The 22,814-nt window shown below is 39.9% G+C and overlaps 1 protein-coding gene across 2 annotated transcripts in view; it reads right to left on the reverse strand.

Annotated features, from left to right (window-relative positions):
- Positions 1–22,814, reverse strand: part of Dop2R (dopamine D2-like receptor) — a 171,414-nt gene that overhangs the window by 7,181 nt on the left and 141,419 nt on the right. Inside the window, exons 3-5 of one of the 2 annotated variants that reach the window (XM_066285016.1) lie at positions 21,407–21,659; positions 11,598–11,863; positions 1,427–1,612 (exon numbers count right to left, since the gene is read on the reverse strand). In XM_066285016.1, coding sequence (XP_066141113.1) covers positions 1,427–1,612; positions 11,598–11,863; positions 21,407–21,659 — 705 coding nt within the window. The remainder of the gene's footprint in view (positions 1–1,426; positions 1,613–11,597; positions 11,864–21,406; positions 21,660–22,814) is intronic. The other variant, XM_066285018.1, reaches the window with a different exon arrangement.

Below are 22,814 nucleotides of genomic sequence, written 5' to 3' on the forward strand. Positions count from 1 at the left end.
TAGGTTAGAATTGGAAAAATGCCAGCTGGAAATGGATGATTTATAGACAACATTATTTTTCATAAATGCATTCCCAATAAATCTGGTTTCAAGTGATAAATGAAATTAATTGAGAACACTGATGATAGTGTGAAAGGCTTTGAGAGACCCTGTATTACGGCCGACGTTGAGCCCCCAGCTACCTGTAATTTAATTGAGGTAGTAAGACTAATAATTTTTTTAATTCACCCTGTACCCTTTCGAAAAACATCGCTCCTACGTGTTTGTATTTTATACGGGAAATTCTTAGTGGCAATATATATATTTTTTTATTATATTAACACGACAAATTGTTTTATGACCAAGAGGTTTTTATTTTCTCCAAGTCGTAAATAAATACGGAGGGGAATCCCACAATGCAGTTTTGAGGGCCATCCCGTGTTTATAAAACCAACATGGAGGTGCTTTTTCCTGTGCTATTTTCTTTCGTTTCACGACAACCAATCGCAAGATTGCAAAAATTATGTCTCGTTAGAAATTTATTGGGATTTTTCAGAAGTTTTTTTCTATCTTCACTTTTAATTGGATTAACTGAAGAACTGTTAAAATTTTTCGTATCTTGCAATAGTGAAAAATATCCGTAATAAAATATAGGGTGGTCCATTGAAGCAAAAGGTTTTTTTGGCCAGGACGCGGTTTTCCGGACCGCTTTGTAACTTCGAAAGTATTAAAAAAATAAAAATTCACGAAAAACTGTCCAATCTTTATATCGAAGTTTTTTTCTGAACCTTAACAGTTTTTGAGACAAGAGCGGACCATCTTGCCTGGACCACCCTATGCGTGATGCTGCGACAGTGCGTGCGCACCTCCTTCTTCGAATTGTTAAATAACGAAATATTTTCTCAACTTGTTCGTCTTCGTAAATGGCAAAACTATGGGAAAAGGGACGGAAACTGGAAAATTAGTCCGCCAATTGTAAAAATGTAGTATGGGACCAGACAATACTATCTTATTTCTCGTAGTATGTATTGGGAACTTTTATGCTGATTAAATCGAATAAAAAGCACAACAAAACTGTTTTAATAAATGTTTGTAAGCACTCAAAAACAACTCCAAAATGGAAGCAACGAGCTAAACAAATTAAAAGCTTAAAATGAAAAACTGGTCCAATCGCGGAAAACTCTTCAGTTTATCTCCCAAGGGTACACGAAGAACTTCTAACAGCTTTCAGCTACAGTATTGTTTTTAATAAGGCAACTTTCGTAATATGTCTGCAGGCTACAACACAAATGACACTCAAGACCGGGTTTTAACGGTTCAATTGACGTGATAAGTTTGCTAAAAGTTTCAGGATAATTGCCCTTGTTTAGGACAAAAACTTACGACGTATGATTTTTTTTTGTCCAATTTAACGGACATGCAATTTCGTCCGGACCTGATGCCTTACCTCAGTTCCGTGTCCACTGAGGCTCCGTTCCTTTTCATGGTACTCCTACTGCTTCCGAATGTTAAAGTCCTGGGGCTGTCTGGGGCTAAACTGTCGGCCTGGCTTTGCGCATAACCTGAATCGTTGTTTCCATTGGGGTCACCCAGATTGTTGGGAGTTGCCAGACTGGCTACTACGCTAGATATTCTGTAATGAAGATCAATGTTCGTTAGTTTTTTCTTGTCTCGTAATTTAAGTCACGTGTTTCTTTAAAGGTTTGCCTAAACATTTATGCAGAAGGACAGCACTAGGGTGTGAAACCGTTCCGGAGGGATGAGTGGAGGGACGGCACAATACCTCGTTTGTTCTTTACCGCTAACCGTTCCATAATCAGGAGCGACGAGAAGTGTTACAATTTTGATCTAATTTCTTGCTATCACACGATCCGGGAAATCGTCGAGTAGGTGGGAAGGTTGCACCAGGAATTTCCTTGGGGTTGATTTTCTTTAGGCTAGGACTGTTGAATTTCCCCCTTCGTTGAACACGTTAGTTCTCGTGAAAATCAACGTCTAACCAGACTAATATCTTCCGCAGCTCAAATCGCCTACCGTTCGGTCTCGTACAAATGGTTAATCGTCAAATATGAACAAATAATTAGTTGTTTCCTCCTGCTCGGTGCTTCACATACAGAGGACATCGCTACTTTACACATAAACGACACGGATGCTCTACATCTAGAAGCAATAGGTCGACTACCTGGGTGAGCGTTGGTATCTCGTCATCTATAAAACGACCTTGACAAAATCACACACTTAGCATTCTTCAGTCAATCTGGGGGCATTATTCACTTGAAACAACGGGATGATGATTCATGGCATGCTCTCTCAAGGCTCGTGTAACTTAAGTAATCTCTTTTCTTGGCATATTATGGGCAAAAGTCTAAATTATAAAATTCAATGATATTCTAGCTGAGTCGGCTTGTATGACATGCGATGCTACGAGTATTCAGTTTAGGCCTCAGGATATTTACGTCCTGGATTTCTCCTCCAAGAATGTGGCTCAGCTATACAATTTTATGCTATGGGCGACGCTTTCCCCGTTTTACGACTACGGTATGATAATGAGGCAATAGTTCCGATGACGTCGTCATAAACACCAACTCTCGTCATATTTCCATATCCAAATAAGTGAATGAGAGGGCGGATAAACGTTTCGAAGTTCCGATTATAAAACTGAAACTGCGAACTATACACGGTGAATCCCATATCAGCTCTCGCATGACGGCATGCTCTTTGAATTTCGTGGTAAATTCAAGTCCATTCCTGTTTAAATTTATATTGCGTTTTAGATCGGGATTGTTTGCGGTTTTATTTTGCACAAGTAAACTTTATGGGGGTCGCGATTTAGCCCCGAAACTTTATTATTCAGTTCCGGTGGAAAGGCACGAGGTAATGTTCGGTTCCATATTTTATGAGCCCCCGAATATGTGTATTCACTTGCTATAAACAAGGTTTCAATTTATTAAAGCTCTTTCCGGTTCACTTGGGCAATTCTAGGCCCAATTTAGAAAAAAAACGGGTGTTCGGAGGCGCCGGTCCCGAGGCAAATGGAACAAAAAAAATCATTTACCGATAATAAGTCGAAAGTTCGTTTGAGTCCGAGAACGAACTGAATGGACGAATCCGACAAACCCGCAATAATTTAACCGCGAATCGAGTCCAAACTGGAAAAAAAACTTGTAAAATTTGCTTGAACAATGACCCGTTCCAGCGTGCAAATAATGTTACAAAATGAAATAGAAAAATCGATTTTCAAATAAATGATTTGCTAAATACGTTACATTGTTCACTATAGAAAAAAAATCAAAAACATTTCGGGGATTTTAAATGCAAATGGGGGAGATTAATTGGCATCCTGACAGTATAACTTTTAAAATATTAGTTTAAAGAGACCGAATAAAAAAAAAAAAAACAAAAAAAAAAAACGTAAAAATTCAATCTCTGAATGGCATGCAAACAAACAATAAAGTGCAACATTTCAAAAGTAGAAAATTCGATTCAAAAAGGTTATATTGAAATACAAACAACGAATTTTAGTGCTGATGTTGAAATTATCAATTAAACTTTTATGCATTTAGAGCGAATTTTATGGGCAACTAAACTCGCAATAATCTACTCAACAGACGCCGTATTCGAAATGCAGACATGATATGCAAGTGGGGAATATACAAGCTGTATATTTATGCAAAAATCGCGAATCATATGTATGAAGATTGTGTCCATTGTGCGGCACCGAGGAAATAAAACGAAATGGGCGATTTTATAGTGGAAAATAGAGTTATCTCAAGGCAGTATTTTAATCGATGGGTTGCGAGGAAGCACAACCAACTGCATGGATCTAATCTGAAAACGTGCGCCTGCATAAATTAATTCCCTTAACATCTGGAGAAAAGACGCTAAAAACCGAACGATTGAAGCGAAAGTAACTTCAGCGCGAGCGTGGTGCTTCCACGGAAATGGACACCACAACTAAACTTCCATTCCTCAAATCTGAGGTCAGTCGAGCTTCCTTGACCGTCTCATTATCGCCCAGATGTTATTAGATTGAAATTTCCAGCTCCGGGGCTCCGTTAGATGACTCAGGATCGTTTTCCTTTAGGGTTTTGAAGTGAACATTGTGGCGATAAATTGTAGATTTCTTCTTCTAATTTTCAGTTCCAGGAAACAGCTTGAACGTACCCTTTTCAGTTGTAATTTCTCTTTCGATGACAAACACAATCTCGACGAAACTTTTCTGATATTAAACCGACCACCGGCTCACTTGCGACGGCGGTAAAGTCTTTGGATATATACAGGGAGTTTCGTTTCAAGTGACACAAGCGATTGTCTCCGAAACCAAGTTTAAGGTGCAAAAACTTCGATACGCGCATCGCCAGTTACGGAGCGGGACCTCCGACGCGCACACGCAAATTTTTGCTTAAGGCGAGTTAAAGGAAATTTCAAGATCTACTTTTTTTTTTACTCCAAATTTGCGGAAGACGGTCCTGGACTTCCTCTTGACTTTTCAAATTTTACCCGCACACAACTGGGTGCTCTTACGCCATAGAAAAAGAAAAAAGCCAACTGGCACCACGAAGCTGCAGCCATTTTTCGACAAAATGCGTAGAGCTCCCTGTATAATAACAACAAGAAGGGCTAGTAAATTTTAATGCTCATTTTGTATTCCTTTCAGTAAGCTGGTTCCATAGTAGAGGTATGTACAGAGTGGTCGGATTTGGAATGCTTTGACAGGAAAATCCCATTTCCCGGCCAGATAGAGGAAAACTAGCGTGCATGCCGGCAGCTCGATTGATGAGAAAACATTAATGGCGAAAACCGTATCTTGATGTTTTTACAGTTCAGAGCGCCAGAGGGCGTTTTTCGAATTTCGGCCATTTTCGAAATTTCTCGCAATTTTTTGTCTGGAACAATACTGAGGTGAAACAGAAACTTTCTTAAGGCGCTCTTTTGATGCGATTCCAGGGGCGTGCTTAGTTTTTTGCTACAGCGTATTGTCTTGTTAAAAACCGACGTGCACTTGTTATTATAAATAAAAACCACAGCCGGCAATTACTTCAAAAAAATGTCCATTTTAAAACGTTTTCAACTACGGAAATATAGCTATTCTGTCTTAAGAAAATTTTCGTTTTACTTTAGTGTTGTCCCAAACAGAAGAGTTACGAGAAATTTCGAAAACGGCCGAAGTTTGACAAACGCCCTCTAGCGCCCCGCACTGTAAAAATATCAAAATAACGTTTTCACCATTACAGTTTTCTCATAAATCGAGCCGTTGACATGTGTGCTAGTTTTCCCCTACTGGCTGAGAAACGGGATTTCCCCGTCGAAAACTTCAAATTTGAACACCCTGGACAGTTCCTCGCGACTCATCCCGCACGTTCCAGAGTGGTTTGACGGATCTTTCGAAATCACACGGGGGCCACCCGATCTCCACCTCTCTTCCGAAAATTCTGTTATTTCTTCGGGTATCCGAGTAAGCCGGAGAGGTCGCTTTGGCCGCATTTGCATGTTAACTTGTTCCGTGTTAATCGAGTAACTGAGCGATGTGCCGGTTCTGCGTCTTTAAATAAATTAAAATCGAGAACGCGTAATCGCCCATGATCGATACGCACCTCTTGGCGGAGCGGATGACGCATGGAAAACCTCAAATAAAACGCATTTGCACACTCTATTCGTCAAAATAAGTACAATCAATTCCTGAATCTAACCTAAAACGACATTTAAATTATACCTAACTCCCACAACAAAGCAACTCTATTAATCGGAAATTGCATACAATTATGCACTTCCACGCTCGCATCTCCGGAACTTTGCTGGCTATACAAATTATAAACTAGGAAACTTGCCCCATCCACGCTTTGAGATTATTATTTATTAAAGATGTTACGTATGTACGGAAACCAGCACATATTAAAATGGTACAAGGTTTAATCTGCTCTGGTTAGAGGTGCGGATTTCCGTTCTGGAACATTTCGAGGTCGACATCTAGTCGGTTTCCCATTCGAAACTATTAGAGAAATTCCCTTGAACGTGCGCTTTGTTTATTTAGCAACCCGCTTCATATTCTAAATAACGACAGAACAGTTGGGGCTTTGCTGAGATATCCGAAAAAGCCAGGGCTAAATTTCTATACCGGTTTTGAAATGGGTATTATAAATTGATGCAGTGAGATAGATATCCGCTTTAACGAGAACTGCCAGAAGGGTAAGTCAAAGGGATAATTAAAATTCTAATATGTCTCCAGAGATCTCGCGACATGCTAACTACTAAGTGCTGGTAGCAGTAGGAAAATATCTTCGAATTCCGGGTTTGTGAAAAAGGGGGGGAGGGGGGGCACGACATCGCGGCCGTGCTTCAGGTCGACACGAGGACGGACCCAGAAGTACTCGACCTAGCACTTGAAGAAAGAGAAATGGAAAACATTGCATTATTTCTTAACCTACACGGTGTCCATCGAGATTGGCGCACTTTGCTTAGGGACGTTCTGTGGATTCTACACCCTTCTTTAGTTTTAAAATAAGCCGCAACTTCGGACTCCCCTTCTTCATCACTTGCAAATCCCTTTGCACCGAGCCACTTTTTCAATTTTGGAAATAGAATGTAATCTGAGGGGGCTAAATCTGGCGAATAGGGTGGACGAAGAAAAAGTTCGAAATCAAGTTGATTGATTTTGGCCATCGCGATGACGGAAGTGCGGAATGGTGCGTTGTCTCGATGAAACAAGACTTTCTTTTTCGCCGAATGCGGTCACTTTTTCCCAATTTCTTCGGTCAACCGCTGTAATAAATTTGTATAATATTCTCCGATTATTGTTTTTCCTTTAGGGAGATGGTCAATAAAGTTTCTCCCACTTGCATCTCAGAAAGCTGACGCCATCACCTTTCCTGCAGATCGACCGGTTTTCGTCTTCTTTGGAGCCGATTCTCCCCTTTGAGTTCATTGTTTTGAGCGATCTTTCGTCTCAGGTGTGAAATGAAGGGCCCGTGTTTCATCGATGGTTATGAATCAACGCAAAAACACGACTTTACTGCTCCGAAGCTTTGCCAAAGGCTTCCGTGAAACATTCTCACGGCGCTGTTTTTGTTCAATTGTAAGTAATCGCAACATCCATTTCGCGCACAACTTTCTCATATCCAATTATTCGGTCAAAGTATGATATGCAGGGTGTCCAGGCAAAAAGACCCCCCCCCCTTGTCAAGCACTTTTTGTTAATTTTTTTTCCTATGTTAATATTATCTTAAAAAGTTAAAGGGAGGAAGAGAGGGTACTTTCCGCGTAGACACCCTGTACAGTGGTTTTTTAAATGCCTATTATGTCTGCTAACTCGCACGATTTCAGCCGGCGGTCATCCAGTACAGTATTGTGGGTTTTCACCACAATTTTGGAGTGGTCAGATCTGGAACGCCATTAGGTCGACCACTGCGGAGTTGGTCTTAGCGCGTTTAAACTCTGCCACTCAATATTTTACAGTTACTGACGGAGAACCAAATTCCCCCAGAGTAGAATTCACAACGCTTTGACGTCAGATGGACCAAGATCTTTCAAATGAAAGTACCGAATCACGTATCGATGACCAATTTTTCCCATGCTCACAAAATCACTGAAAGCGTTCACCGAGCCTAGGCAGGTCTCTGTAATGTAGGCAAATGTTTAACAAAAAATCGCCATCTATATGTCAAGCGAGGTACTTGTGGGTCTATCTTCGTGTGTTAAAAGTTATGAAGACGTTGCGGCGAACGACCGTTGGGGTCTGGAGAGGTCTTAACACCTATTAAAGCCAAGAAATTTATGGGGAATTCGAGAAGGGACCTCCTAATTGTTGCTTCAGATCCCATCCTAGGTGTAATTGTTTAAACGACGCTGTGGCTTTCTTAGAGCGATAATAATACCCTTCTTATTGCTACCTACTACTGCATCACTCATTACCCGAACTTCAAGTTTCTAGCACTAACAGAATCCGATCCGAACCTGGAATAACCCGTACCGTCTCAGATACTTGCGGCCTTGTGCTCCTATCATTTTTGCTGATATAGCTAGTATATATGAGCTTTTACGTCAAAAGGTGCATGAAACTCTGAACGCGACATCACGAAAAACTTCTTGAAACTTATGTGTACAGTGTCCCGTTTCGCCCTCTCTTTTGGATTTAAGCCGATAATTTGCTTCAAAACTGTCGTAGAGCAAAATGCTCTATAAGGTCAGGTCACTGCTTGCATCCGCATCACTGCAAATGGCTTCTCACGTTTTCAAACTTTCGTTATATCATGGCATTTTTGTCCTTTTCCTCATTAGTTTTTCGCAAGATGGAATAGACAGAGGATTCCTACGAACATCAAAGGTAAAAACTTGAATTTTGCCATGAAAAGTTGGCTCTCCTTTAAGTCCCCGCGAGTAATTTTCATTTAGAATAGTCTTCGCCGCTTTTAATTGGAGCGTATATTCATTTGGTGAGCAAATCTCTAAGAAAATATTTCCTCTTTAGAACTTGATTTTAATTAATATAAGGAAAGGAAGGGTCTTTTGTTCATTTGGGTATGTTTTAGGATGATTCAGCATTCCTCTAAAATCTAAGGTGTCTCTAATGCAGATCGGTGGTGCCTAAAGTGTCTACCCACTTACATCTTATTGTTAATTGCTATTGAATCGTTATTCCGAACGATCCTGGAAGAGAAATATTAAAGTAATAATTAGAAGTCTCGGAAATGCCACTGAAAGGGTTGTTTTCAGAGGAGTTAACCGTGGTAATTGCAAAACCACGTCCTAAGTTACAAAGCACTGGATTGGATACAATCCGATTATGCTCACTGTACGTTACAGTGCAAACCTGGATCCAGCATCAAAAACACTTTGATGTGTCCATATAGGGGAGACGTAGACACGTACAATGCGTTCAATGAGCCCTTTAATTAATCTTCTACACGGTAAATTTATGACCCAAACGCTCGGGACATGACGGCGAATGCCAGTACCTCGAAAAAGTTATAATATTCAAAATAAAATAAAATAAAATTGTGTGTAATTTAAAATATACACGGAACGTGGTTTTGTCATTTATCAACTAGCGAATAAATCGCTTTATTTCACACAGGAATGGCCTTAAAATTAGGATCATTTAGGCCTTAAGACGTTTCAAAATTGGAAATCGCCGGAATATCGAATATATTCCGGATGATTAATGATCAATACAGCAGCCAATAAAAATGATCTCGTTAGGTATTCGAATCGATTCTTGATTGGGGGGGAGGGGGGAGGGGGGGGAGGGAGGTAGGGTCGATGTCAATCAACGCGATATCGCTATGGGAAGCTCAACCGTATTATTATGACGTCGAGGGCCCCGTACATTACCAAACAATAAATAACAACAATAATTTCTCAATGTATGGCAGCATATGATGCGCGGCCTAATTGTTCCGTTCATTTCCGTATGCATTATCTCGATTTATAAATGATACTGCTTCTAAGGTTCTGAGGAGTCTATAGAATGAATTCTCGAAATTTCTGCAAAATGCTTGCGCCAATTGTGGCCGGAGCGTTGTTAAACGTTTTGATTAGAGAGTTGAAATTAATTCTCTGCTTCCGGAATACACTCCGAAAGATTCCGGGAAATGTCGTTCGTCTGCGATATAACGCGTTATGAAGGAGTACAGTGAGAAATTGGGATTTTTGTCGTCGGGAGGAGTGAAGGCCGCAGTGAGAACGCATTGGGAAGACCTCATGAACCGGCACGAGGTCTCGCGTAGGGTCGCATGGAGCGCATTGAGTAGGCGTGTCGCGGTGCGGCGAGTCGCGCTCCTTCCTCCAGAAAAATCCAGACCAAAGGTCGCCCATAGGTCGCAAACAGTCTGCAATATTGATTTTAGTCACTAGTTAAAAAAAAAAACGATCAACAATTATCAACAAGCGTTATAATAGGAAAGTGGTAGTCGGCCACGAGTGACGAATAGAGGAGGAATAATGGCCAACAAGCAAGCGCTTGCTGCAGTTCAAAAAGCAAAGAAAAATACACCGTTTGCGGGTAAAACCTAAGACACCATGTTTATTTTACCTGATGAAGGCTACGCAATTAAGCAGTCCCATCAGGAACGCATTTCATGCTTTATTACGTTAAATTGCAATATGTTCATAATCCTAAATGTAATGTCATAAATACATAAATATAAATGCATATCGAAATTCAATATGACCGCTTTATTAAATTTAATGTGAAATAGCGTTCTACTGCGTAAATATTACCCTTTTTGGAATTTGGTGCATGTTAATTTTTTAGGTGTTACGAAATCACATCCCCTCAAATTGAGGAAGAGACGTAGCTTACCGTAGCTCAATACGCCTTCTCCATGCACCCTAAGTACCTCCGGGTTCGCGCCTCCGCGGCCGCGAGCGCAGGGCTGTCCACGGCCCTTTGTCCGTGACAGCCGAACGAAAGGGTACTTTTTGGAAAAATATCAATACAAATTCACAACAGCTTTTTGCCGATTTTCCGGGCGTAATACGCGATAAATGAATCTAGCACGTAATATGAAACTATGATTATGTACGTTTTCAGGGAGTACCGTTTTTTCCTGCGGCCTCTTTGAAGCTCGAAACAACGCGAATTTTCCACGACCTCAAAGTACGAAAGTTGCCAGTGGCGTTTCACAAGTTTATATCTTTCACCCAACGACCCTCTGACCAATCTTAAAACGTGACGACGGAATCGTTGATAAGGAACATGCATAAACTTGAAATTCGGAAGGTTTTAAAAATTGATAACAGAATTCATGCGAGATTTTATACATAGAGGACCAAAAATTTTTAGGTTATGTCAGACAGTTCTTGAAAAAAATAGAAACAGCGGTGGAACTGTTAGCATTTCACAAATAACAATATAATCTGCCATAATCTATTATATTAAATATTCGAAGTGCGCCTTGTTGACCTAACCCTGACCCGACCTAACCGGACAGGGGGCAAGCCGCAGTTCAAACTCCTCTAGAACTTTTTTTTACCATTTGAGAAGTATTTATCGAGCTTCCCGAGTAACTTCATTTTTCAACTCTTCCGTATCATTCAATATGTTTAATTATGTTTCAGATGACTCCATAAAAAAGTCCATAGGGGCGAGGTCAGGCCATTTACCGGGCCACCGTAATTGCCATATTTTAACAACTGTCGCATTTAAACATTAGTATGTCGCGTGAAATGTGTTCAGAATTTCCCAGAGAACTCAAAAACGTCACGATATACATGGGGTTTGATAAGAAACAAATGGAAAAATACGTTGATATATTACACGGACACCCCTGTATACAAGGCTGTTGCGTCACAAAATGCACAACAAAAGGCAACATCTGACGTGTTCCGGCGTTTTCATAAAAAATATTTCCTCCAATTTTTAACGAGTTTGTGCGTAAACTTTTGGTTTTCTATGTATATCTTTATGCTCTCCATTACGACGATAACCGTACAATGGCGGCTCCAGCACACGCCATGTCCTGGTACACCAACGAGAATCGCCCACTGCCGTCAAGACTGGGAGAGTTTAACACCTCCGAATTTATTATTGTCATGTCGGCAGGAGGTAAAGTGGCAATTTCCTTTCGCAGATGAAAGAGGAGAATCCTATTTCCTATATAGAGAGAGAAGATGATGCTTACGCTGCTTCTTCGACGACTGTAGCCAATATGAACTCGGTACTCCTGTCGTTGGATATAACTTGACACTCGGCCTCGACAATTTCATCGTCCTCATCCCCCGAACCCGATCCAGTATTCGTGGCGGGTTCCTCAATGGTAGTCGCCCCCAGGTGGGTCTCAGCCAACCGTCTCGTCGTGGCCAAGTTCTCTATCACAGATCCGGCTTTTATTTCACTGGGCAACGGTTTTCGAACCGCTCTTTGTTGCATTGCTCGCTTTTTAAGAGCCTATAAATAAAAAAAGTACAAAAAGTGTCTTAAAAAGGTTAAGAACGCAGCTGAAAATTACCAACAGAACGGAGCTTGGCCGACGGGGTTCTCATACAAATTTTATGGACATTTGTAAAATTGTTCAGAATTAGTCTGCAAATGCGCGATCCTACTTAAATTTCGAAACACAATTTCGCTATTACGTTTGAGTACCAGATATCTCTCTTTGGTCCCCTCGCTCTCGCCCTCTATTCAGCCTGAAGACATGTACAAGTTACCCCAATAATAATATTTCTTGAATAAATAATTGCGGAAATTGCTGAACGTACCATTAAGCCACACATGATTGAAACGTTTAATCAAAACCTGCGAATACGCATTGCAGAAAATGAGAAAACCAGTCCCTGGATCCAATATCTCAGTCAAATATGAAGCGGAATGAGGCTTTGACTCCTCTGGCAACCGTAAGGATTAAATTGATTTTTGCATTTTCAATTCCATTTTTAATTTTTGATCATCAATCAGGCCGGAAAAGGTGCGCGCTCTCGACAATGAAGGGTGTTTTATCAAGCCCTTCGGGAGGATTACGCCTCTATGTACATTATAGTTATTGATTTAATTGTTTTCCGACTTCATACTCTTCCGCCGGTTTATCTTGATGGAATGTTTTTATGATTGTGTGCTGAACTTGGATCGATTTAAACGTTCGTCGTTCAAATTTAAGATTTTCTCGCAAGTATGTGAAATGTCGACTTTGAGGGGTGGTTTTAACACGCAAAAATATTCTCCCTCAAGTATCTAAGTAGAGTATAAAATAATAAACTTCAATGCCAAAAGACTGAATAATACAGCCAGTATTTGGCGGAAATTCGCGGTAAAGTTCAGTTCGTTTTCGCAACTTCTCGCCACAGTTTGAATTTTTGATCATCAATCAGTAGGAGAGAGTTTCGTGTTTCCACGCAAACAGGCAATTACGAGTACTTCAACTTCAGTTTTGTGCTAAACTCGTCGGTAGTTTTCTCAAATTGTTGTTTATTAGGTTCCTTGAACAAAGGTCATAAAAACGTAACACTTTCAAGTCAATTACAGGCTTTCACTCACGTGCAACATTTGTTCTTTTGATGATCATTGAGTAGCAAAACTAGTTTGGGGTTCGTGTTGAATTTAAACTACACATTTGTTTTTCCATTTGAAGCTATTACAGCGAAAGGTATCTCAATAATCTGGTATAGCGCCTGGTAATAGGGAAGTTAATCCCCATTTACGCCTCGCTTTTTTATGCAATGGGTGACAATCATTGCCGGGTTTTAGTCATACAGGGTGTTCCGAAAACGCATGACAAAAACGGTATCACGAGGTCATTCGTGTTGACACAACAAGACTTCGTTCAAAAATTATTTGAAGGAAGTGTCTCGGCTGGACGCGATTGAGGGTCGAAGTTCTCGAAAAAAAAAAACACGTTTCTTGGCTGGATCTGGAGAATGCTCCAATGGATTTCAATGAAATCCATTGTGCCTTTGTTCATGAATACAGGGATTATTTTCGTGTAACATTCGTGTCTATTCGCAATGTGCAGTGGTTACGTCCTTAGTCATTTTCCTACAGCAATGCCCAGAACTTTTCACTCGGCAGCTGCATTGTATTTTTTTCTGGTGATACATTAGCCCATTCACAAATTTTTCTATCTCTTGGAAATTTCCCGTACGGCTACTATTTCACGCCGAAGAAAAACGATTTTCTTTCCTCAGACGGAACACCAGTTCGCCATCGATAACTATCAATATTCGTGGATGCGAACGCTGAGTCACTTATGGAAAATGTCACGAAAATGTATTTCTTCCATTCTTCAAAACTTCTCTTTGAGTGGTTTCTTTTCCGATCAATAATTTCGCCCCCCGACGAAGAAATGGCCGACATGGTCAAAATTATGGGTTTTTGTGGAGATAAACTGACACGTGTTACGGTTTACGCAGCGCGTTTCCCGAATCTTCGGAAATCCGATCGCCGAACCTTTGCACCAGTGGTTAGGTCCTTGCGAGAGACCCATGTACTAAAATGGCGAGAACTCATAATTTTAGACATATCGGTCGTTTCTCCATTATGGACGTCAAAGCAAACAATTAAAACAATTTGGAGACGTTCTTATGATACTTTGCATAAGCGACATCAGCGTCCACATCGACCAGTATCGATAATTATGGGAGCGATGGCTAATCGGCATTCTCTGCGGGAAAAGCTTTTTTTCGCCGTGAAATTTTGACCGTACGGGAAATTTCCAACAGATGGAAAAGTTGGAGAAAGAGCTAATGTATCACCAGGGAAAAAAACGACGCGAGGCAGCTACCCAGTGAAAGGTTGTGTCAACATTAATGACAATAAATGATAATCAATTAACGGCAATAAAGTGGTAGCAGACGCAGAAATTCGTCAATAAATAAATGAATCGCAAAGGGCCTCTGCTTAAAAAAGAGAAAACTCAAAGAGCTAAAAAGGTAAGAAGTCTCGGAGAATCCCATATTACTAATTCCTATATGCCATGGAACTTGTTAGAAGTAATATATATCATCCGAATTTAGAAGTTGAGAATTTCCAAAGAATTTATGCGGAGAAAATGAGCAAATTCCAAAGTTCCACCATGAAATTCTTTAAGCTTCCGGCTGGCAAAAGAAAGGGTGTTTATTTAGGTATACAGGGTCGAGGGCCAGCCTGAATAATCTAAGGAAGAAGTGGACGTTTTGTGTCCAGATACCTTCAAGAAGGTCACAGGTTGAATCGAGTAATGTAATTTCAATGAAAGATTCGAGACAGAAATATTACCAGGAATTTTCTTTTTTCACCACCGATGAAATTCTGCCGAGATGAACTCTTGGCGCGGGAAGATCCGTAGGAAAATTACAAGCGTCCCATGAGCAGGATCCGACAGAACAAAGAACTGAAAAAGAACACAAAGAACTAAAAGTGAATTAGCTGCACGTACTCTTTCTTACGACATCTTTGAAGTTCATTTGTTCCTGGTTTGCCGTTGAAGGAGCTTCAGTATATTCTTTAAATTCTACTACGAAATGGATGCAAATCACCACCTCAGCAAACCCAAAATCTGATATAAAATACGAACACCAAACAAATTAAATAACGTTGAAGTGAGTTGAGGTTGGTTCTTGCGGCAGTCATTAATGCGAAGGAGGTAATGGCACGTTTTAAGGATATTGAAAGGTCAGAGGTTGAATATGCTTAACTTCTTACGACCCGGTAACCCGCAAATGTGAAAACTTGCAGGTTTTTCATTCCCCCTCCCAGAGGGAGTTTTTATTGGGGGCGCAATTAAGTTTCCCGGTTTTTTTTATCAATGGGAAATGGAAAATTTTAAGAGAAACACAAAAAAATGGTTTATTCTGAGCATCGTCCCTCTCTATCTACACATTTTTGTCATGTCTCTGGCTATAAATACCTCGACGATAAAGTGACGCGTCTTACAACCGAAACCATTCGTCCAACCAATTTCGCATTTCCTCGAAATTGCCCAAGTGCAGCCCCCCTGCCAAGCCATGGGCCATCGATCGGGACAAGTGAAGATCGGAGGGTGCCAGGTCCGGCGAATATGGCGGGTGCGGTAGCAGATCCCATTTTAGCGCTTTGATGGTGTCCTGAACCATGGAAGTGCAATGGCTTGGAGCGTTGTCGTATTGCAATATCACTCGTTCGTGTCTCGCGTTCCATTCTGGCCGTTTTTCGAGCAATGCACGATTCAGATTGTTTAATTGCTATCGGTAGCGGCGACCATTGACGGTTTTTCCCTGTCTCAGCAGCTCACGGTACACGACTCCTTTTTGGTCCCACCAAACGCAGAGCATTGTCCTCTGTCCGAAGCGATTTGGTCCTGCCGTCGAAGTCGATGCTTCGCCAGGTGAAAGCTATGATCTTTTGCGTTTAAGGTTCTCAAAATGTATCCACTTCTCGTCCCCAGTAACGACTCGGTGTAGGAAGCTCTTTCTTTTATGCCGTAAAAGCAAAATCTCGGAAGTGGTTCTCCGATTTTCCATCTGTCTCTCAGTCAACTCATGCGGCACCCATTTTCCCTCTTTTTGAATTTATCCCACAGCATGCAAACGTTTGGAAAGACTTTGGCGAATCACGTTTAATGCCTCCGCAAGTTGATCTAGTGTTTGCGTATCGTCTTCATCCAATAACGCTTGCAGATCGGCGTCGTCCATTGATCTTGGCCTTCCGGAGCGTTCCTTGTCCTCGATATCGAAATCGCCACTTCTGAAACGCTTAAACCGACCTTCTAGAGGAGATTCCGATGGTGCACGTTGGTCCTAGGCCTCCTCGAGCTAGTGGCGTGCTTCAGCTGCATTTTTTCAACTCAAATTAAAGCAGAGATGCGAAGTCTCCTGCAAGTGTTGTTTATTTGGCACAAAACTCGACATTTTAGTTCTTAGGAAAAACTACTTTACGTTGCGATCAATGTTGGCATTTCAGCTGATTATTGATAGCTGTCTAAGCTATAAACAAAAGACAGTTTCCGCCGTTATGTCGATTACACGTGTCGTCAGCGCCATCCATCTGTGAAACCCGGAAACTTAGTTGCGCACCTGGTAACAATGACCTGCCGGAGGCATTATGCAACAGATGTAATTAAGATACGGAGAGTATTAAACCAGTATTATTGCTAGATGCAAAATATACCGGAAACCAGAATGATTACCGCCTTTCTGCATGGATATATGGTCTTAGGAAGGCGAGGAGGTGTCAGCATCAGGTTAAACTGTTCCTGTCCTGTTGTCACTACTTGTGCGTACTCGTTCGAGATTGTCTGCATAATTTGCGAGTACTTATTTCATTAAGCGTTTGATTGCATTGATTTAAACAGTGACTGTTCACACTTTTTAATTATTTCACATTGCAAGGGCTGTCGAGCAAAAAACACGAGTCGGGAGGCAAAATCAACAGAATGGAAGATTCATTTGCTTAATAAATTCGCCATCGTCGACGGATGGTCGTGCGAATCGAAAAACTGTCGATGCAGAAGAACCAACCGCAAATTAAAATTACTTGCGCGTCCGTTTTACATAAAAAAGTGAATTTCAAATCCCTCGTTTATACATAATACAGTGCTTTTGTTGACTTATTGTACTTTTCGGACCGACAGGTGACCATTAATCAGCGAGACGGAATTTCCACGTTTGGGCACAAACCCTTTCAGGTTAAATTTTTTCGGCATCATGAATACATCTGCCGAGTTTCATCCATACACGTATGAATGTGATTCGTTATGGCTATTCAATTAACCATTATATGAAGAAGGGGGATATCAACGCGACTCAATTTCATCGCCCTTTGTTTCCTGTCGGGTCGTATTGGTCAGAAGTGGAATTCTGGATTTTATTTGCCAAAGACAAAGCTAGACACAACGCCTCCGTTTTACTATAAGTTATCATCAATAATCCGGGGCTGCCGGAGAATGAACGGAGACGTCCGTATAAAACAGTAAAATAAAAACAAACAAGGAAAACAAATTTAATTCTGCTGATTAGCATAAGAACAATGCCAGATAGGATTATTGGAAATCTGTTGGAAATTGAAGTTCAAAATTGGACGTCTGTCTGGACGGCTCGGATACGTTGGTGATTGAAACGGCTGAACGTTGCATCGCAGGAATATACTATAGAAGCGTTTTTATTAGCACTGTTCCAGCAGGAAACAAGACAAATTTCGAATCGTCAGAAACCGTCAGAAATCGATGCAAGGAGTCCCAACGTCCCTATCGGCATACTGCGCATATTTCCTCTCCATCGGATCAGATAGCAATCATAAGAGGTACAAAGTTGGTTAAATCGTGCGACAAATGGGCCACTCAATAAACTGCATTTTTCAAAATGAGAAAAGTCAGAATTGTTCCAGAGATATTCGGAATCAGCTGAAAGTTGCAGAACCGTTTTCGTTCTGCCCTCGACCTTATTTACACAGACATCTTTAACGTCTATAGTTATCAGCGACAAGGTATACAGGGTCCTGCAGTAGCGCGGCAGCCTTCCTTAGCTAGAATATCGGTAAAGTTCGTAGTTTTTTTCCCACAATAATACACAGCCCGTAAAAGCATATTTCCAGAAATTATTTTCTTGTGCACAGGGCGACCCCAAAAAGTGCAACGATAAAGAACTTCGTTATTTTAAATGAAACTTACCGATTTTTTTGTCATTTTTGAATTTCTCGTTAAATTTTAAGGGCAGTTTGTGGAAAGCGTTTAAAGTTTACCTTTTCCGAGTTATTCGGAAAATTTCGAAAATTTTGCCAGCTGCTAGGTTGCACGGAAATCGGTATTGTGTGCCAAACGCTGTGAATTTCGACACTAGTCTTCTGGGGCTCGAAGAGGACCTGATAAGCTATGTTTCGACGTGTTTTAGTAAAAAAAAATCCGCCCCAACTGCCGGAATGGCTCCCTGAAGTTGCGTGACTTCAAACCTTCATAAATTGCTTATTTCAAGTGGAATGCCCCAATTCTCTCAACTGCATCGCGTTCAGAATTCAACAATCCGAAACTTTTGCCAACATCACTCCGTCCCTAAACCTAGCCATTTCTGAGCTTCCGAGAATTGCCCCTTTCTGCTTTCTAAATGGTTCGAAGTCACGGAAGCTGTCAAAATGACGTTGTTTCTGACTTCTTACATTTTCTCTAGCTGATGCAACGCATGACGCTTAGCATAATTTTCAGTTTACGGTTGTCGTGGACGTAAGATCACAAGTAGTTTCCGAGTGTTCAGGTTTCTATTTGTGTTCGGTTTCAAAAATTGTGGACATTCTCGTTAAAAATAATGAATTTTTCGAAAAAAGGCAGAGTTAATTGATATCTTTCTTTTTAAAGAAAGTAAGAAAAGTTGTTTTCTGTCCAGCAGAACTTATGGTGCTCGGTCGGAAAGGCAGAGTAAATAATAGTCAGTTATCCAATGAGCAAATTAAATCATTGTTTATTCGTGGCGTCTTAACAAGTGGTCTAAGTTAGGGTAAAGACTAAATAGATTGGTATTAGGAGTGCCTACGAAATTATGTAGTACTTTAAATAAATTGCGATAATAGAATTGCAATCCGGTTTTAATGTGAATAATGTAATGGGTTTTACCGCATACTGTCAGTTGTGTTAGGGGATATATTTTTTTTTATTGACTAGGGAATAAAACGTTGTTAGCCAGCCTTTGCATCAAGGAGCTTGACACGAATATACCGTCCCACTCAATTTATTGATTAAATATCATGCAATTTTTGACGAGTTTCAACGCAAACTCTTGTCAAGTTTATTGGCGCCACAACCGCTTAGAGGGTTGCTACTCTTTGAATAATTGAATTGTCATATTCGAATATAATAAATTAATTGAAAATATCGACATCTCACCCTACAATTAAAGTAATAAACGAATCGAATCATTGCTTAGCAAAAGAGATACATCTTATTCAAACTCTTCACCGACTTGAAAAATGTTTAGAAGTTTAGGTGATAATCCGGGAGTAGTCTGACGGTTGTGTTTAACCGCTATAGGCACGAGAGGAGCACTCCCCTCGAGTTACTAGCGTAGTCAGAGTAATAGTTTTTTTTTTTGGAATAAACAGTCGATAAGCATGGATATGTGCACCTCAGGAAATCAGTTGAACTTGGAAAAGAGATTTCGTAGAAGGATTTTCGGCTATGCAGTCAAAAAGTTCAAAACTGCAGGAACTTGTTGTTTCTTCGAAAGTGTAAGAAACATTAATTTTAGAGGAATAAATTGATTTTCTTTTGAAGAAAGGAAGGCGCTCATTGAAACTCGCAAACTGGTTGGTCTTGGCGACTCTTCAAAGTGTTAGCCGGAAAGACTGCTATCAGCTATTGGCACAACTTCAACGTTTTTGTCGGAAAACTCCCTGAATTTAAAGAGGGACGTAACGCGACTGACGGTAATGCTTAGTAAAACAATAACTGGTCGGGAAATTTCGTTTTTCAGAGGACTTTTGGCCTGTTTTACATTTCGCGATAATCACGCAATTATTTTCTCTAATACACTTTATAGAAAATAATTGCGAAGTTCCCCTAATTGCGCCATTCACCGTCCCGTATTACACACTATGTCACCGGCGGTTAATGATGTTACAAATCAAATCAAAACCGATTTTGATTTATGATCTCACGCATTTTAACGTATTTTAATTTAGTATGGATTTTGAAAATACTGGAAGTTCAGTAAAAACTTTAAAATAGGCATCATCTTTAAGACCCCCAAAACTTGTTGACGTAATGGTCATCTGTACGGGGTGACTTAAAATGAGTTCTGATAACTTGTTTTAAAAATCGAAATACGTTTTTTTTTTTAATTTGATTTTCAGTTTTCACGGGACCTTCTTATATTTAATATATTTTTCTTAATTTTTGGTTATTTAAACTATACATTTTAAAAGTTCCTTGATCAGACTCTACTTTCAAACGTTGCTGATGGCCATTTTTAACTTTTATCATTTCATATGTTATATGGAAATGTACTGTTAAATACTTAAAAACAATTTTTTCAATTACCTTTCTCATCTAACCTAAGTAAAGGTGTTGTATGATTTATGAAATGAAGACAGAATGTTTTGTAGAATTCGAAGGTAAAATGAACTTTACGCGTTTCAATAAAAAAGTTACACAAATGGTTTTTCGATCACCCTGTGTAAAGGAAAATTAATTTAAAAAATGCGCTACTTAAAATGAAAATTGACGGCGCTCAGCGTTTTTTCCCCGAATTAAAAATATTTCAATTTTAAGTGAATTTCTTCCTACTTTTTTCCTCTGCACCGTATACGGGGTGTTATTTAAGAACGCGGCCAAATTTCATGGGGTGATCCTTTCGGTGGTTCTAAGACGAAACGTTTACGTAAAGATCGGTCCAGTAACGTTTCGTTTTCAAGATGAAGGATGTTAAATTTTTTTAAACTGTTACATGTAAAAAAAATCCTAAATAACAAAATCAAGCAAACTAATTCGACGTTGAAATTTGTTGACAGTTTTTAATGCAGGAGTAAGGAACCTTTTAAGCTAAAAATTGGTTGTCTCCTTTTGCTAGTGGCGTGCACAGGGGCAATTCCGGAAATATCAGGAAAATAAAACAAGAAAAACGCTTTATTAAAACTACACTCAAACAAATGGTGCGCATTTTTTTTTTTTTTAATAAAAACTACTCTATAGAGATGCTCAAATAACACTCTGCATATGCATTTAACAGGCGCGATTGCTGAGTTCAACTTCATATTTCTCAATAATTGGTGCATTTCGGGATTGGCTATATCGCACGAAATATGTTTGGAATCTCTTAAACGTTTCAATCTTCATGACATACACGAGGTTCCATAAAACAAAGAAAAAAGAATGCAATTATCTTCTACTTGGACCAGTACGCTTATCTGTCATATCAAAAAACTGTAGCAAAAAACCAAATTTGGCTTAGGAAAATGTAACGAATCCAGGGTTTTTGGAAAATTCTATCAATTATCAAGAACTACTACGAGACGCTTGACCCGCTCATAATATTTTTAGAAGTTGATCGCAAGGAAACTTACCTTAAAAATACTGTAGTACAGGAAGACCATGATTATACACGGAATGTAAAACGACGACAAACTAGAAAATATAATAAAGTTACTGTTGAAAAACAGACAGGCGTCGTCCACCCTGTTCGGGGTATTGTTAAGGCCCAGGACGATCGGCGAGCCAATGGCCGCCGATATCACCCACACGAAACCTATTGTCAGCCATATCCTCCTATTGTTCTTGTGTTTCGCATATTTGATTGGTTGCGTCACCGCGATATATCTGAAAATGGAAGAGTGAAATTAGTGAAATCGGCAACAACTTCTGTTACTCATCCGAGCTGACCAACCGCAGCAACAGGCGAAATTTCAGCTCTACTTAAACACTAGACGGAACATGAAATTTTCTTTATTTCAAAATCGTAAACTTCGTAAAATTTTAATCAGTTCATTGCTTACTTAAAGTGACTTTGTGGCGCTTTTTTCGTATTTAGTGACACAATTTCAGGCGAAAGTTTCAAGCTCAGTTAAAGAGAAGTTGCTGTGAGTCGACGGACAACAAACGCTATCGGATCTCTGTTATTTGAAAGTTTGATGGCTCAAGTTGGATCCTTTAAACCTAAAGAGTGTAATAAATATTTGAGCGAGTTTATTGAGCGTTTCTGAGACTTTAAATAATGTAAATGTAGACTTTTCATGAATAAGAGATACCTACTCAATAGAATGAGTAACTAAGATGGGGGAAAGAAAAGGAAGTTTCGACGTCATGGAAGTTTAAAGTTAATCCTCCGAATCTTCATTTTCAACAGTTTTAAAGCGAAAGAGTAGAAGAAAAATGGTGATTTTTTGGGATTCGGTGCACATTTCAAACATCCCGATGTAGAAATAATAATTTGCGAATTTCATAATTTTACAAAAGGCCTTATAATTGTCTACATCACTTAAGTAAATCAAAATCACCGAAAGTAAATGTGTACGTTCGTGGAATCCGTCATCTTACAGGGAAAGAGTAAATCCAGATTCAGGATTTGGTTTGTTTTTCATCGCGAGTTTTAGAACAACCACGACAATGTAAACCGTTCTCTATAAACTACGAATAGCCTGAATTAACCCGACTGCAAAGGAGATTGAAAGAAAATTGGTTTAAACTTCTCCACTTTTGAATTAAACTTTCTCAGTTCATTTACATAAGGACTGTGTAATTCAAGCATTGGTAAATAAATGAGGAAAATTAGAGGAACGATTAGAATAACACAGTCTCAGCTATACATATATTGATTGCGTGACATCAGACAACTTTAAGCATACTCGAAAGTGAACGGGGAGTTGTGAAACAATTTTGTTCATCAGCCTGAAAGTTACATTTATCACGAAAATGACGCATATAGTCAGTACAACCTACACATGCCTCTGTCGTGAGATTCTCTATCGATTGGTT

The sequence above is a fragment of the Euwallacea fornicatus genome, chromosome 8 (genome assembly GCF_040115645.1).
Source record: "Euwallacea fornicatus isolate EFF26 chromosome 8, ASM4011564v1, whole genome shotgun sequence".
NCBI lineage: Eukaryota > Metazoa > Arthropoda > Insecta > Coleoptera > Curculionidae > Euwallacea > Euwallacea fornicatus.